The sequence below is a fragment of the Topomyia yanbarensis genome, chromosome 2, assembly GCF_030247195.1.
Source record: "Topomyia yanbarensis strain Yona2022 chromosome 2, ASM3024719v1, whole genome shotgun sequence".
NCBI classification, from domain to species: Eukaryota; Metazoa; Arthropoda; class Insecta; order Diptera; family Culicidae; genus Topomyia; species Topomyia yanbarensis.
Window position 1 is genome coordinate 134,995,454 of NC_080671.1, and position 17,986 is coordinate 135,013,439.

Consider the following 17,986-nt stretch of genomic DNA (forward strand, 5'->3'; position numbering starts at 1 on the left):
CCTATTGACAACTCATAAGCGTTATCCGCAGAAAAAAGTCCCGATTGCCTAGGTATACATGTGTGTAGACTGTACAATGTTGGACCCTAGTGAAAATTCCGCACCAGCATCCGCCGACCAAAATTCTCGGAAATTAATTGAATTTATGCTGTGGGGCCACTTTTTATGGCTGATTACTGGCATCACCGTTGATTTCCCGAAGGGGATCATTTTGATGCGGGCATATTCATTAGCAACACTAAAGCCATCCTTCTTCATCCCAGTTTTTAGCAGGCAACCCGTCTGGTTTAGGCTTCACCCGGTACGTTCTTCGTGCACGCAGGTTTGAATAAAATAAATATGGCTTTTTATGGCAATAATCAAACATCATTATCGCGCGTATCTGTTTCTTACCCTTCGCGCAAGTGCTGCTTTTCGCAGACGTCCGGCAGGCGAAAAAGCGAACGAAGGTTCGCGATCCTATGGTCTATTGCACGCCTTTCTAAGACACCACATAGCTCTTTAGCCACGGCTTGCGTGTTATCACCAATGGCGTACATTAGCGGTGACCAAAGCGAAAGCGGAAAAGAGACGATATGCCGATTGAACGCAAACTATCTGTCTCGCCTTCGCTACGGTCACATCATTGACGTAGATGCGGGGAAAAGCGAAAGTGCGCATGCGATTGGCTTGCAGGTACAGCAATGTCTGCCCGTACCATCGGATTGGCTGTTGACAAGGCTTAGACCCGCCCACAGGTCGACTGGAAGGTAAACATGGGAAATATCTTACTTGTCAGTCTGTGGCCGAGTATCGCTGAGTGAAGTTGTGCTTTACTTCGGCTCCTGAAATTTGGATTTAGCTTGAGTAGTGTTGATGTGCTACCCTCAGTTGAGATGCTTCAACTGAAAGCACCCGAACAAGGAGAGTACCAAGGATTAAAAGTGAAAATTTATTTATTGCCTCATTGCATGCTCATAATTTGATTGACACTAAAGTGTACTTACGAGGTGGATAGAATCAGTGTCGTTAGAGAATTGCACACTAATTATTGTGATTTATAGTGATCCTGAATATTGGAAGACAACTGAATAGTACAACAATGAATGAAATATTTGGTGTGTCATAAGATTGATTGGTAAACGTTATCATACTGAATTTGTTGACAAGTGACATATAGTGGAAAACGAGTGCGCGCAGAACAAAAGCTCGAAAATGGTGTCATACTACAATCATTTCGCGATGTACCCGAAAAACCACGGTAGCAACCTGTCGTACTCGGCAACCTCGGGCTGGTACCCAGGGAACTACCAGCACCAACCGCCACACCCGCAGTTCATCGGTGATGGCGAATCGTCCCCCCAGCCCATGTTTTACACACACCCGCACGCCTTTCATCAGCCCAGCCCAGACTGGAGTGGCCACGAAAGTTTCTCCACGCCACCACAAACAACGTTGCATTCGCATGGACCAAGTCCCGCCGGACTGCACCTGCTCCATGGAGGTGCGGCAGCCAGTAGCAACAATAATAACAACAATAACCCGAACGATCACCTCGGGGATGGACACTGTATGCCGTCGCCACCGATAACCGTCTCGGGTAGCGATATGTCCAGCCCGGGAGCACCGAACGGTTCATCTTCGCCGCAAATTACCTCCCGGCCAACGCCGGTTAAGAGCCCCTACGAGTGGATGAAGAAGCAATCCTACCAGACGCAACCCAATCCAGGTGAGTTCGCATTGTGCATTTCGGCTATTTTTTTTTTTCGCTTCCAAGCATGATGGTTTGGATTTTCCAACTTTGTTTGGTGTGAGTGTGCGCATGGAGTTTGAATATTTTCTACTAAAATTCGTACTTTTCTATGCCATATTAATACATCTCTCAAAAGAATATTTGATTCATTCTGACAAATCAGTAAACTGTCCCAAATTTTTCAATGCTCTCTTTAATATAACTTATGATAAACCCAGGAATGCTTGCTATCAAAAAAAACCGCAGGAAAGACTATGGCCATACAAGAAATGTAATAAATATTTTTTTTCCAATAAGTCTGATGATACGTCATGGAGGTTGTTTGTTTATTCCTAACATATTAAGAAAAATTCGATTTATAGCTAAATTTTATAGTCATCAAAATGTTGTGTCATCTTCTAACACTATCGAGTGATTCCTCTACCACAGTATCTCCATATAGGTTAACCCATTATATCCTAGCGTATGCAATTTCATACGCAGAACTATCCATAATTTCATTCTCAAAACCATTTTAAGCGGTGATTTTGTTTTTCCCGTAATCTTTGATACATTTTTTGGTGGAATTGAAGATATCACTGCATTTGGCTCACTTTTTGAAACCCCTGGGTTATAACGGATTAAAATAAAATAGTTTCCAAGTCCTCTTTATTAAATCCATAGCCACTTTATAAGAAATCACTAATTACACTGCATTAGCGCAATTTATGGCTCTTATGATTTAACAGGCAAGTTGCTATGGTCGGTTGAAAGAGCAGAAACTTTGTTGTGGGCGCATTTCCAAATCCATTCCTCGCCAGATAGCGCTTTAGATGTCACTGACAATTCTTTAGAAAAAATCAAAACAATTGGGTCGCTATTTTTTATTTCTATTATGCTGAAATACTGCTTACCAACCTTAAATGTGTATCATTATGTAGTTGAAAACCATTTTTTCGGACTGACAACGTCCCAAAGGTACAAGGTTGTTTTTCAACATAAGCTTATAAAGTAATTCAAGCATAATCTTATAATTTGTGGCAAGATTTCCGATTCTGTTATCCATGGAAATCCACCTCCAACACCTCTAAAATAGAAAATGAGCCTGGGGGTGGGCGTAGCGTAGTTGGTAAATCGATTGCCTTGTACGCAGCGTACCTGGGTTCGAGTCCCGACCCCGCACATAGGGTTAGAAATTTTTCATAAGAGATTTTTCTAACCCGAAGAGGCGAATGACCTTAAGGTTAAAACCTCTATAATCGAAATAAAAAAATGAGCCTCCCATCTCCTCTTTATTTGAATGCACGGTAGAACTGTCCGAGCGCCGTGGTAAACTCTCAATTTGAATCAAAACATTTTTTGTGAACATTGACAAATTGTCAACAATACAAACTGTTTATATGACAAAAATGAGGTAAATCATTAACCACATGCGATAGTAACAGTAAGGGCAGTGGAGAGCTGTAAACCACGTCTATATCAGTTATACTGTTTTTAGTAAATTTGGTAACTACCAGATGTATTCAAGAACTTTAGTACTTCCAATGGAAATAAAAGACGGATATACTGTTTTTAAGGCCGTTTTATTTGAAAATAAGTTTAGTATTATTATACAATAAAATTACAGTTAGTGTGAAATTTAAAAACATGGTTAAATTTGTTGTTAGCAAAACTTTTTATAGCGTTTTTAGTTTTTCAATGATGTTACTACATTTAAGAAAAGAATTCTCTTCAGGCTTGACAAATAAGTATAAAAAATGGGTTTTTGTAAAATCATTCGAAACGTATTTTTTTGATTTTTTGAAAAATATCCCAGCTATTTTTAGTGTACATTTTTATCGGGAAGTAGAATTTAGTCCCTGCAACTCATTTTTGAAGAGTTTAGCTGTACGAAACACAGTTTTTCGACAATATTTTTTTGAAAGAGTTCTTGCCAAAACTCATACGCGTTTTGGAAAAGTTTGCTCTTTAGTTGAGTCAAAATGGTTTAATTACCAGTGGAAAATAGGGAGAATCATAAACTGTAAAGTTTCGTTCGAATCGGGGATGATCGAGTTTTATGATCTGCTGATTTTCCATAGAATCCCTCAATAATTTCGCATGTATAATATATAAATGATGTATAATATAGAAATGAATTATAAAATGGTCGAAACGTCAAAAATATGAACTAGATTCATTAGAAGCCACAACATCGATTATATTTAGAGTAATTGTCTATATAAATATTCTCCACAATCGAATAAACATTGAAATTTAGCATTATAATTACATTAAACAAGGTAATTTTTCCCCCTACAGAGAAAAAATGAAGAATTTTGGTGAAGAATTGAAATTGGATTAAACGTTTTCTATGACAACTCTCCTTAAATTTAGTTTTTCAATCATAACTTTTATCATTATTAATTCTTATGTAAATAATGTTCAAGGCTGTAGTTGAGGTAATAAAATCACATCAAATGGTTGAAGATAAAATCATTCGATAAAAATTTATTGAACATTTTCACTCACACAAGTCATGGATTTGGATATCGTCTCATCAAAACCTGGCACCAACTTAGCACACGATTTCTGATTTGCATATGAGACCGACAAAATTGGAACATGGTTTTGCCGATAGCGTAGTGCATGTCGCATTGGCTAGTTAAGCCAAACCATATTCTGGTTTCCCTGGTTTCAACGGCAAATTTAAAATCTGGTGCTAGGTCGGTGCAGATTCTGTTGAGACGAGGTCGAAATGCGAATTCCTGAGGGGCTTAACCCAACTTCAAATATTGGAGCAGTCCAGTTTTTACGATACAAAACCAGCACCATAAAAAATAACATATTGGTAGCGATTCGTAATAATGCTGCCTAAGCTCTTCTCCTACCATGCAGAAGACAAAAGATTAGTCCGTAAGATTTTTACCCTGTTTCTAATGACCCTGCCACTTCTAGTTTTCCGATCTATATATTTTACATCCTTGTTCTCATTTGAGTACTATGGCTCTAAATTTTCATAGCTTTCTCTACCCAGCAATTTCTAACGAATTGAATGCCATAAAAAAGTTATAAATTAGTCGAAATAAAAAAGGGAAAAATAAAAAATACCTTTTCGCTGTGCTCAGTAAACTGCCCAGAAAAAAAAACGAATTAATTTGTGAAAACAAAAGCGGCCTACCCTTCGTCGACAATTTACAATTTACTTGGAGAAAGCGCACTAAGCTGTATTTTCACTGCTAGGTGGGGGGTGGGCGTAGCGTATTGGTAAATCGATTGCCTTGTACGCAGCGCACCTGGGTTCGAGTCCCGACCCCGCACATAGGGTTAGAAATTTTTCATAAGAGATTTTTCTAACCCGAAGAGGCGAATGACCTAAAGGTTAAAACCTCTATAATCGAAATAAAAAAAAACTGCTAGGTGGCACTGTATGCATCAGTTTTACACTGCAAGTGAAAATAAAAAAATTATTTTACAATTTTTTTATTGACTGTAAGATCTCATTAGGAGAAGTTATTAAACTTTTAATGAAGTGATGGCTGATTTTGCATGGGACCTAACAGCACATGGTGGTGAATCAGTTGTCGATTTCCACGAACATTAATTTTTTTTGCGAAATAACTGAATAGTATGTTTGGAACTATTTTAGTATATGACATGAATCATCAAAATTTTAGTTCCATAATTCACCGCATAGAGCTCCAATACTAACTTTTAAAGGATGAGAGACAGAATACGGACATGTCAACAAGAAATGCTCGATAAGGCTTGTTTTACAACTTTGAAGAAGACACCAAATCGCTATCACTTTCCGATAAAAGTTGGTATGGGCGTCGTCTATGTGGTGAAATGTAGACCTAATACGTTCTAGTTAAACGATGACTCATATTATGTACTGAAATTCTTTCAAACATAATTATCAGCTAAACCTAGGCATTAAAGCACAAAAAACAAACTTTGGCGAGATGGACCACTCCAGGTCCAAAGCCACAGACAGCACTTCGTCGGAATCGACTATTGATTCACCGCCTTGTGTTGATAGGCCTCATGCAAAACTGATTCAGACTTCATTAAAAGTTTGATAACTTCTCCTAAGGAAGTTGGATTGATTTGTAGTCTTCAACAAAGATGTAGGCAATAAAATTATTTTTCTTCTTTTTACTTACAGTGTTAAACTGATGCATATCCCGATCAGAATGAAATAACAAGATTATAACAGAACACAATTTTTTTAACATATTGTGGTCTCGTTAGTAGTTAAAATAACAGAAATATATAACAAGTAAAAAAGCGAGATATGGTTTTGAAATATTTCTGTTATGTGTTTCTGATCGGGTACAGTGCCACCTGGCGATTGAAATGCAACTTAGTTCTCTTTCTCCATGTAAATTGTCGAAAAATCGCATACAAATTTCAAATACGTTGGCCCGGTATCTAGAGCTGTCCGATTTAGCTCAAATTTGGAGCAGGCACTCTTGGTGGGCCTAGAAATCGACTCAGGGCTGGCCCGATAGGAGTCATTTTTTTCTCGTCACTCTAGTGTTCAGCTCATCTAAGGTGTCTGATAGTTCTTGAAACGTCTAAGATTTTTTAGTTTTTGTGTGAGCGTTAGAAACGTGAATTATGATTCTATTTTAGTGTTGTGAGCTAGTTCACAAATTATGAGTTACATACGTTCATTTCATTTGGAAACTGGTTCACGATACGGTACAGATACTTCAAGTGTTCGTGAACTGAGTCACAACTTCCCATTCCTGTCTTTATAAATTAGTTATATGAAGCAAATCCTATTTGTCTTATAATTTTCTTCTTTTAGAAGCAATGTCCATGGTAGGATTATAAACTCATGAATCTCATGCGTATTACTGTTTGTTGGGCTATTTCGGTAGAAAACCAAAGGATGACAGTAATTAGTAAACCAAACTGATTCTTACCGTACAGAACAATTAAGAGATAAATGCTAGAATCTATAATCAACCCTTACCAGTATTTTCACAAATGACGACTAGAGGCTTGCCTCAGTACCACTAGACTAAACCAGAATAGTAATTAAGTCATACGATCTTATAACATGTTTTCATCCTTTGATGGTCCTCTTGTTTACAGTTGACGGCAGTTCGTTTTAATTCTACTAGTTATGTGCACTTGGTTAAAACTTTCTTATATCGAATAACTTTTAAAACTGCCCGGTATAGTGAATTTATTGAAGTAGTACTGTTTTACTACTGTATTCGTTTATGTATTAGGTTACAAAAAAACAAATAGTACTATCGCTCGTATCAATCAAATCCATATAGTCTCTGTGATGGATGTCGCGGAGTTGGATATTTACTAACGTAAAAGGTCGAGAATTAGCTTTCGTTATTCACTTGTTTAGCTAGGAAAAGATCTTATCTAGGTTTTAGGCTTTTAAGCTCTGGGCAGCCGGCTACCGATTTTCACCAGCGTTTCCAAAATAATGACATTGTCAACTGCCTATTATGACATAAGAGCATATTCTGACTTCATTTCGTACCTCTGGCTTTGAATTAAGCATATGAAATAATGGAAATATTAATTTGACTAAGAGCTGTGCACTGATATTATCAGACCATTTCCTTGGTTATTTATTTATTGAAATTATTCATCTGACAAAAGATAGTTTTAATGAATAGCGACTGTTCATCCAATATCGAACAGATCCTCGACTGTAGAGAAAGTTCGCGTACTAGTTGCTATCGAATCATTGAATCCGAAGGTCGTATGGTGGAATCTAGTTTGTAATAAGTCAGATGACCCTAGAGAATGTTGCGAGACACAAAAATCAAGAAGTAACAGGATATTCGAGGAGTCAATTTCAGCGTTGAGTAGCTTTGCTACAGATACTGCTTGCTGAAGTTTTCTGCGTTGTCCCAGTGTGTCGAGACCGATCAGATGACATTGAACAGGATACGCTGGAAGATTCCGTCATGAAAGGTCTCGTGATGTGAGTTGGACACGTTCAATTTTGGCCAAGTTCCATGTAAGCTGATGAGGACATTCTCAAATAATGGGCGAACCAGCGCACTAGAACATACGGTGGAAAGTTAAAACTTGGCATTTTGCAATTCTAATAATTCGCCAATTTTTACGACATCAGCCAACGAATGTACCCAGAAGCTCTACTACTAAGTACAATTTCAAATCATCAGCGTATATCAGTTTCCCATCCCACATCAAGCAATAAAGCAATATTGTTGAAGAATAATACAAACAGTAGGGGTTCCATGTTGCTGCCTTGAGGGACTCCAGATTTGTTCGTAAATTAAAAGGAAACACAAGAACTAATTTGCACACGTAGGACTCTTCCTATCAACGAAAGTGAAACCCAGATGAACCTAGTCGTGACAATTTTCAAAAATTATATTCGGAGGTCAATTCGGTCGAATGCAGCTTTTAAGACCGTGTAAACTACATTAATTTGTGCCTTTTCCTCCTTCTGCGTGACGCACATTGATGTGAAATCTGTTAACGGATCGTTTGGGCATAAATCCATATTGATCGGTGGAAATATAACATGATTCCAATAAATTTCAAATATCTTGGATGCTGCCTGGTTATGCCGGTATTTTCTAACATTCCGACGATCACCGGAAATTTGCATTGTTCAAACAATTTGTTTCTATTTAATTTAATAATTCGCCTCATTCACAAAGTGAGACGAAACAAATACGGTCAATTACTGGTTCATATCTCGTTACTCCACCACAAATATGCTAAACATTACACTGATACATACCCATATTTATCGTGAAGAATCACTTTATGATTCTCTCACTTTTCAGAACTGGTTAAACGCTAGTATATACCTAGTGTTATAATACGTAATCCAGGAATACCAACGATCTATTGTCACAATGTTTTCTTCAGATGCACTGCGACAATCAAAACAATCTGCATCCAGCACACAGGAAAGAATAAGCAGTGCGGCCAAACTAAAACATAAACTTGAAAATTTATTGTGAAGCAATTTCCAGTATAAGTAATTATTTCTTGTTATTTAACTGATTGCGGATAGCAGAGATTTTATTTTAGGCTACTCATAAAATTCGGCTCGGGACAATGCAATGTTTGATGTGAAACTAGTCATTACCAGTTGTTAGCCTTCGTCTGGTTATTTCCGGAAAGCGCAATTCTGGGAACCCTTCCAACAAAAGCTGATGACGTTCTTTCAAATGTGTGGTGTTTATGTTTTTTTTGATCGGGTGAAAAAAGTAGAATGATTCTTTTTACACAGCATACGATGGCATCCATGATCGTGATACCATGTAAGCAATATTTTTGGCACAATAAAATGTAAGGCATTGAGTGTCAACCAGACTTTTTTCGCTGTGGTCAAATTTAGCTCGCCAGGGAGACGATAATTGGATGGATTTCCATTTTTGTTGAAAATTGAGACATTTCTGCTAAATAAGTATTATATCGATATTTAAGAAACAGTACACTGATGCATTATTTTGAGAAAGGTTATAGATAATATGGCTTCATTTGAAAGTTGTTCAAAATTAGCTAACTTTATTATAAGCATTCTCTCTCAATTTAATTAAAAGTTGGATTTAGAGGTTAGTTCCAAATAAATATGTGCACAGCAATTAAAGATTATAATTTAAGCTTATGCTTGCATTCCAGTTGTAGTCAAAAATATTTTGTCATCCCATGCTTGGTTCGAAACCAAGAAGTGGAAATAGGACAATAGACCCTACTGCCATAATAGACACATTACCCTATTTAAATTAACTGCCCAAAATGTATTCTACACCACTCCGGTGGTGTCCCTACCATTACATTTTTATCCTTGTTTCATAAAAAAAGCTTTGTTTTATTGCCCTATTACCGTATTACCATGGCAACATGTCTAATGTCCTCCATAAATTCATGCATCCCTCCCTGTTCGGAGTGACGTGAGTTCGGTGTCCAAATCAAACCACAGAAGCAGCCACAATCCGTAAATAAAAAATGGTTTTATTTCGACAACAAAAAATACATAATTCAACGTGTCGAAGCGAGAACCATTTCCTCGGATCGGACAACCGAAGGTAATCCTCAATTTTATGCATTTAGCTACGACCCACACTACCGCTGCCTCTCGTATGTATAATGTTTAGAATTCATAAAATGAGATTCCTTCGCCGGACATTAAAAAAAACTGGACGAACGAGACCATCGAGAGTTTACTTCGTATCGCAATGATTTATGTCGGTATTGTTACGCAACAGACCATTCTCTGTCGCCATGTTGGGCTTCGCTGAAGTTAAGAAACAAAAACGCCAGAACTTTGAGAGGCTAACTTGGCATCTGTTGGTTCTGGGTTAAACCTCCAATGGACGGTGATCATGAAGTGTTTCGAGGAAGGCGATTTCAAAAGGATCCTGATGTAGAATGTGAGTGAGGGTCAGCGTAACCATGGTGACGCGCCTTTTTGTGTCGTGATTGGTTTGAAAACGAAAAGAATGCTTACCTATCAGGTTTTTCGATATTGCTCTAACTCATGTTGGATGTTATTCATAGAGAATGAATAATTACACTCAAAATAAGGTTAAACTCACAAATTCCAATCATTCCCAAATCGCTTTTAAGCTTTCCTATCATACTTCCTTTTAAGAATGGTCCCGGTTGTGCGAGAGTTTTTACGATTTTTTGCCTCAGGAAACCTTCGCCAAAATGGTCTATAGGAATATGTAAATCACTTCATCGCTTGTTCGCCTTTAATATCTCGATTCTTTTAATTGGTAACTATTGTAAGTGAATTCCCTTGTTTTGATCATTTTCTCATTTTGTAGAGATACATGATGATTCCAAAAATATCGATTAAAAACAACAGATAGATAGTGACTTCAGTAAAGATTTTTATCGTGTACGGTACAACTTTGCGGAATAAATTTAATGCTATTTTCTTCCAGGAGTAAATAAAAACGTGTTTCTCATTTTAGGGAGATTCATCACCTGACTGATATCTTTACAAAATGAAAATAATTTATAAAACAACTTAACTGAAGACACCATAGCAAGGGAATCAAATTTTCACTGCAGAAATTATATATTTTTGATCGCGGTTTTTAGGTATTTTCGGAAACAGTATGCAATGGATTGAAACAATTTTCAATGTCAGATTGTTTCATGACAAACGAGTGTGCCAACATTAACAAATGAACGATTATTTGGTGAAAGCTAACTATACATCGAAAGGAGTGATCAGTAATGCTGTTTTACAGTATATTTTGATCAATAGTCTTATTCAGCTGCATTGGTATTGAGCCGTTCAGACTGCTCTTAATTTGGTGGAAAGTCGAGTCGTTTACGCGGGGAATTTGGAGGTAAACAAACGACTTCGAAGGAAGAGGAAGCATTGTAGAAAAGCGATATCTCAATGCACGTACTTTAAAGATGTCCTCAAACGAGGCAACAGGACACACGCCACAAAAAAACTCAAGGGATTTTTTCTAGCTATTCCAACGCGGCAACATCAATGTGAATATTTTTGTGGCGTGTGTCCTGTTGCCTCGTGTGCAGAGAGCTTATGTGTCAAATGTCTTAATATCATGGTTTCAATAGGCAGTTGAATCGACCTTAGAACCAAACAGTCATGTACATCCGCAATAAATTAAAAAGATCTAAGTAATCCAAATTTGTGCTAATAATCTAGGACAAAATATTATTTTGCAAGAAAATTACTCGTACTACACATCCCCACTGCAAATATTATGGGAAATGCAACCAACAGTTTTACTTGGATCTTACTCCAATCGTAGTGGCTAAACAAGGCTTGAATAGTAGCTATACAGTCCCAGCACTTTTTTGAGCCTCATTTATCCACTTATCAAAATTGAATTCTCATCGCATCCCATTATTTACGGTTTCAATTAGCACACGGAAATTTATCGTTAGACTATTTTCCCAGACCAAGATGTCGCCACCCGGCGCAACCTTTATTATTCAAATTATAGAACTTAATTGCTAGTGTCAACAAACGATGTGTTTATGTGTTTGGTGTCTGCTTCGGTATTTTGTTCGTGCTTTGTTTTGATCGCTTTTTTACTGCTATTTTAGTATCTCGGTAGGTGTAAATTGGCGATACGTTGGGCTGGTCTGAGTACATACGACGAGCACTCGTAAAAGCAATGTGCCGCGTGTGAAGATAAATATTATTACCTTATATAGCGTGAACTGGTTTTTCGTTCTACTTTCCTTTCGTTCTACTTACTTTTCTGCATGACACATTATTTTCTTCGAAAATATCACTTTGAAAACACACCTTATTCGTAGCTTATTAACTATCACTATCTTTGCCTCCCTTTCACGTAGGCCTGATCAACATCTGTTCGGCGCCGTCCCTGCAAGATTTCACCTCCGTGGAATCCGGTGGTATGATATAACCTCAACATTTTTACTTACAATTTCGCATGCGATTATCGTGACATGGTCCAATAATTCCAGTGTATTAAGTGCGTGCAGTGTGCTGCTAGTTTCTTCAACCGTTACACTTGAATTTTGTGGAACCGTCAAGACATTTCATCACCCCTCGTTTGAAAGTCCTTTCAGTTGTTATTTGCTTTTATTTATCTATCGTCCCATTCCTCAGTGGTCTTCGTCTTTTCTACGGAGGGACACACATTCACACCGGTTTCTACGATTCGTTGCCCTGAGTAACGTAATGGAAGCCATTCTTCTGTCTGGTGAACCAATCGCATTGTTCCTTGCTGCCTTTTCGTTTTTCTTAAATATATTCATGAAATCGAACTCCAGTTGCATGTGTAGGTACGCGCGCGTGAGCTGGCTGGCTGCTTTTGGGAAACGCGAGTTGGTTAATGTATGCGATCCGAAGTTTTATAGCTTTTAATATTTATGGGCCCCTTCGCTTGCCGGAGAACGTTTGGGCCGGTATACTCCGTCGTCGGGGCGTGAAGTGAAAGAGTGATCGATTGTAAAATTTGAACAAAAGTACAGAAAACGATGCGATGGAAACAAACTTTATCGTTTATTGCGTTCGGGAACTTGTTATTATGGGAAGATACAGTAGCTCGGCATTTTTTGGGAATGTGGGGCACTCCGTTAGGTGAGGTTTCGGGCCCTTTTCGGAAGGTGACCTGAATGCGTGTTTTGCAAGTTTCAGGGAAGGTCTTGCTTTGTCTTCAGAGCACCCATTGCGAGGGGAAAAATGTTTTGCGGGTACAAAAAATAACGATTCACCGCCAAATTACAACTTGATGCGAACATGTAAGCGTTCACGAGCTTGTTTGGCTTGCTATTCTTTTGACGTTTTGCTCGCCATGTGCTGACTATTAATTACGGGCGGCTCCAGGTGGGGGCACGGCACCCTTTCAACGGGAAAATTATCCGACAGAAAAGCGTGTGTATACCACCCTTTCGAAAATATTTGTTTTGTAAAGCATTAAGAAGTGTTGATGTAGTAATTATTTACATTATTTATCATTGATGAATAAAATAGACACGAGTAGTCCTTAGTGACTTCCTTGAGGAATATCTTAAATAAATAATTTCTATGCATGATTTGTCGAATGAATTTTTCGCTACTCTCCACGCGTGTCAGGAAACACGTTTCCAAAATTCAAAATTCCATCGTGCATCCTATACACTTTGCTTTGAAGGCGTGCTGGAGCAGTCTATGTTATCAATTGTGAACTTCTCGAGCAAAACAAGGACAAAGATTCTGTAACAGAGTTTGGAAGAATAACTCTTAATTTCGCATGGGTATCAGAAACGCGTATTCTTACGAAAATGGATCATTTTACCGCACAAATATATTTTTTTTCTAATTTTTAAGTGCAACAACATCAACAAATTTTTGACTGGCGAGTCGTTCAACAAGTGAAGTATCTGTTGCTTGGTTCATTGGAATGTATGTTGTTACTTGTTATTTTATTCTATAACAAATTTTGAAAGCATTTTTCTCTTTTAGAAAGAAAAGTTGCGAGTTGCAGCTCATAACAACACTGAGAAAAACCCGTCCTAAATGCATGAAATAAATATCACAAATTCGTAAACTGAATGATTCACGAAAACCGCGACCAAGTTCTTGAAATTATGAATAATAAACATCGTATTCAAGAAAATTCGTGTTTCTTTAAATCTAGTTCATCTCGAAGTTATACATGACGTTACATTCGAAAGCTTGATTGGGTTACTGTTGTTGTTCCTTGGATATGTTTAGATTTTTGTGATTTCTCAACACGTGACTGTGCCATTTTATTCATGAGTCGACTATTGGATTTTTCTGTCAGACTAGCGGGGTTTATGTTCATGATTTCAGGATCTTAGTCGCGATTTTCGTAAATTCTATTCACGTTTTCGTGATGTGTTACTTATGAGTCATAATTCATATTCATGATTTCAGGATCTTGCTCACGATTTTTGATAGTTTAATCACGAGTAATGTGATTTATGTTCATGATTTCAGCAACTATGATTTTAGAAATTTCTATTCACGTTGTAGCGATATTTTAGTCACGAGTAGAGATTTGTTTATTTCTGTGCATGATTCAGGAGGCAGGATTTTTATTTTTTTTCACGAGTTGTGTTACTTTAGGATCTTAGTCACGATTTTCGTAATTTCTGTTCACGTTATCGTGATATTTTATTCTAGAGCTTACTTTCGAATTTGACACGTGGAGTAATGGAAGTCATGATATCAGCAGTTCTAGGTATTCGTAATCTCTTTTCGCCTAATCGCGATCTGGTATTTTTTGATTATTATCGCTTTTGTTACTCGGAGTAAGGTGACAATATGAACAGGATCATGAAAGTGGGACTGATTCGCGATATATTGTTCTATGGACTATATCACGAACACGATTTCTGATGCTCAACGCAGTTTTCGTTTTCTGTCCAGATATCACGTTGAACCTTATTAAATAAACAACGATGTTCGATGTCCTTAACGTTTCCTTATATTTACAGCTCGTATCTATTACTTGTCGCTACTAGCTGAACATTTCATGAAGACGTGCATGTAACAATAATGGTTCCACGAATGATACTCTAAATGTTGTGAAATAGTTCGCATGAAAATTTCTTTGCCATGTTGCATGAAATTGAAAATGATTAGGGATATCTTCTAAATATCACAAGCACGCAAAATAGATCGTAAATCATGTACTGGGAATCATGAACTAGTTCACGAATTTATGAATAATATTCCATGATTTTATGAACTATTTGACGAGCACGAATGCTAAGACGTTATTCTTATACCATGATTCATGAACCGGTTCATAGATACATTAAAAATGTTTTATATTTTTGTGACTATTTCACTGGAATGCATGGTTATTCGTTACTATTACGCTAGATATCATGAACCAGTTCACGAATACATGAATACTATTTCATGCCTTTTTGAACTATTTCACGAGCATGAATGGTCGTGACTATTGTATTAATAATCAGTTCACGGATACATAAATATTTAATACATGAATAATATTTCATGATATTGTGAACTATTTCATGAGCACGGTTTTTCAATCGTAACTAATATATTAGGAATATGAATAAAATTGAGTTTCATGAAATAGTTCACAAGAAACTATCCACAATGTTTTAATTTTGTGAACCAATGTTCCTAAATCTATAAATAACAGCTTGAGTCAATCTTTGGCTTTATGAATAATGTTCATAAGTTGTTAACTAACTCACGTACAGAAAGTCGATTTGATAATGATATGGCGGAAACCGTGACTGAAGTTCACAAAACAAAAACATTTATTTCTACTAATAAAAGTGTTATGCGGGCGTTACTGAAGGGAAATTGAACATAATCATGATTTTTGTTCATGGTCTTGTTTGCGCAAAGATATTATTAACGATTTTGGGATCAATTTTTTTTCCGTGAATAATCTACATAATCGTATAGGCAGTCATAATAATATTTTAAAATATGCCGGAAAAATTATCAGATTCGGTAAAGGTTTGATCTCATATGTTAGAGCTTCGATCAGAAAGGAATACTTGATAGAAAAATTGTAGCACAGATTTAGTTTTCCATATGGAAATGAAATCTTTGGAATATTTGGAGTGTTTCAGTACAATCTGAAATAATGTGTTGGCAAATAAACAAATGCTGCAAGGATACTATTTTCCGCTGAATCTACACTGTTAATTTTTTCTGCCGAATCTCAGATTTGAACTGCCGTGCACTCGGCAAATTTTTTGCTGAAATCTCAGTAAAAGCTACAACTGGTTGCTGAGATTTGGGAAATATTTCGTTAAAATCAGCAAACAAATGAAAATTTTTCGAGATATCAGTAACATTTACTGATTACTCGGCTGTGCGGGAAATTTCCGAGCTCAACTAAGTGTATATATTCATGCCGTACTGTTTTCTAAATCTCCGACCAATACTTTTTATTCCGACCGAAACGATTCTTTCGTTCCCAAAGGTTAACCAGCGAAGCGGCATTCGACCTTTGCTCAAAGCCCGGAGGTTTCAATTATAAACGCAAACAAGCCACCGGTATTGAGCGTTTGATAGTACCGAATGGTGTTAAAAGGGCCTTTGCTAGAAACCGGCTAATTGTTAATGGATTCACTCCCACATGGGTATTGCCGGGCAAGAGTGTAAGCTATTAGCACTTTCGGATCAATTAGAGATCTTAAAAGAACCATACCCTGTACCTTCAAAACGAGAGCAAAATTTTATGACTTTCAGCGCGAATGAAAAAAAAATCTGTTCATAAACTTACTCGGATTTTACGCGGGGAGTGATGTTATTCATGTTCACAATTTTAGGTGCATAATCACGAATTTCGTTATATCTATGAACGTTAACGCTTCGCGTTATCGTGATATGTTATTGTTCAACTTACTGTCAGATTTTTAAGCGGAATTATGCAGCAATATGAAAGTGTTACCGATCAGCGGTATCTTGTCTTGGAAACTTTTTTCTTCATTATGATGTATGAATAAACTCACGAATCAAATTTTTCCAGAATTCGAGGCTAATTATTCACTAGAATTGGAACGCCTTTTCCGTGTGGTCTCATTTTTTTGTTCTTGGACATTTTATTATATCTTTTGAATTCATCGAGAAATGCAAAGTCTGGTGATTTCAAGCTAAATAGTAGTCTGAAGTCCCTCACAGCACAGCACATAGTCTAACGATCCATGCTCTTTTACTTGCTGCTGAACAAAAATGTATTTCATCATTTAGCTTTTGACATTTCGCTTATTAAAGCTATGAAATACTCGAAACTGCTATAATAAAATTTTCTGAAAAACCTGTGGAAACATTTGAATAAAGATCTAGTAAAAATCGCCATCGCACACAGGTTCGCATACGTGAATTATTCTTGTATTCAAACTCGCATTTAAGGTATAGTGGTTGCTGGCCGGTCGTGGCGCTGGCTAGTGGCAAGTTGCTGCTTGCCGATAGCATTTCAAAGTGACAGTTTTGCTCCTTACACACATTGAAAGATTGACTTTGATGTCAGTTCTCAGTGGTTATGATTGCTTTGTGTAGGTAGTCACATGAATTGGGCAGAATTCAACGCATTCTTTGCCGGTAAGATCTTTACTCCTCCGCTGGAATAAATGGACGATTTAAGCTTTCTTACCTCACTGTAATCCTTTCCCGGGAACAGTGCTTGTCAAATAAGAAAATTAAAATTTTATAATGTCAAGAGATAGAACTCCTACGCTAACAGCTCCACAGTTGTTTTCAATCCAGTCCGTTATTGAAAATTCATCATAAAACATTTTATTTGGTCTACACAAACCGGCTGCACCCATATTAAGTTGTTTATCCACGCAGACTCGAAAACTTCGTTCGCCCATCGCGTCAGTTATTAATAAAAATCAATTTCAACTTCAAACATAAATCTTGTTTCAACCCACCCGAGCCACGCTCGGAAGGTGTGTCCCCTCATCTCAACCTTACAACGGGACTCAGGGCGGCCTCTTCGTTGGCTACGTGGCATAAGTACTTCCTAACCACCTCCGTTGGATCCAAACTACCATTTTCCGACAGAAAACCGCTCGGCTCTTTAGTTTACATGCGATATATTTAGTTGTTTTATTTACTATAAAACAAACTATAAAACGCCGATAAACTAACCCCTGCTGGAAGCCGGCAGTAAACGCCCGAACGGCCGTCCCCGTTCAAGAGCTCCGGAGTCGTATGTTGCCCGAAATGACTCACGGAACAATCGTAAAGGGGGAATTGTTTATGTGCTTTATTTTCCTATTATCTGTGATCCCACTGGTTTGCTTACACCAACATTGTCCAATTTCGGAGCGGAAAGCATACACACTACTTCAAACATG

At 37.4% G+C, this 17,986-nt stretch overlaps 1 protein-coding gene across 2 annotated transcripts in view; it reads left to right on the top strand.

Moving 5' to 3' along the window:
- The first annotated feature begins 789 nt into the window (after positions 1-789).
- The window catches only part of LOC131681437 (homeotic protein caudal), a 54,169-nt gene continuing 36,972 nt past the window's right edge, over positions 790-17,986 (top strand). The window contains exons 1-2 of one of the 2 annotated variants that reach the window (XM_058962232.1): positions 790-1,708; positions 12,011-12,070. In XM_058962232.1, coding sequence (XP_058818215.1) covers positions 1,195-1,708; positions 12,011-12,070 — 574 coding nt within the window. In that variant the 5' untranslated portion in view covers positions 790-1,194. The remainder of the gene's footprint in view (positions 1,709-12,010; positions 12,071-17,986) is intronic. The other variant, XM_058962233.1, reaches the window with a different exon arrangement.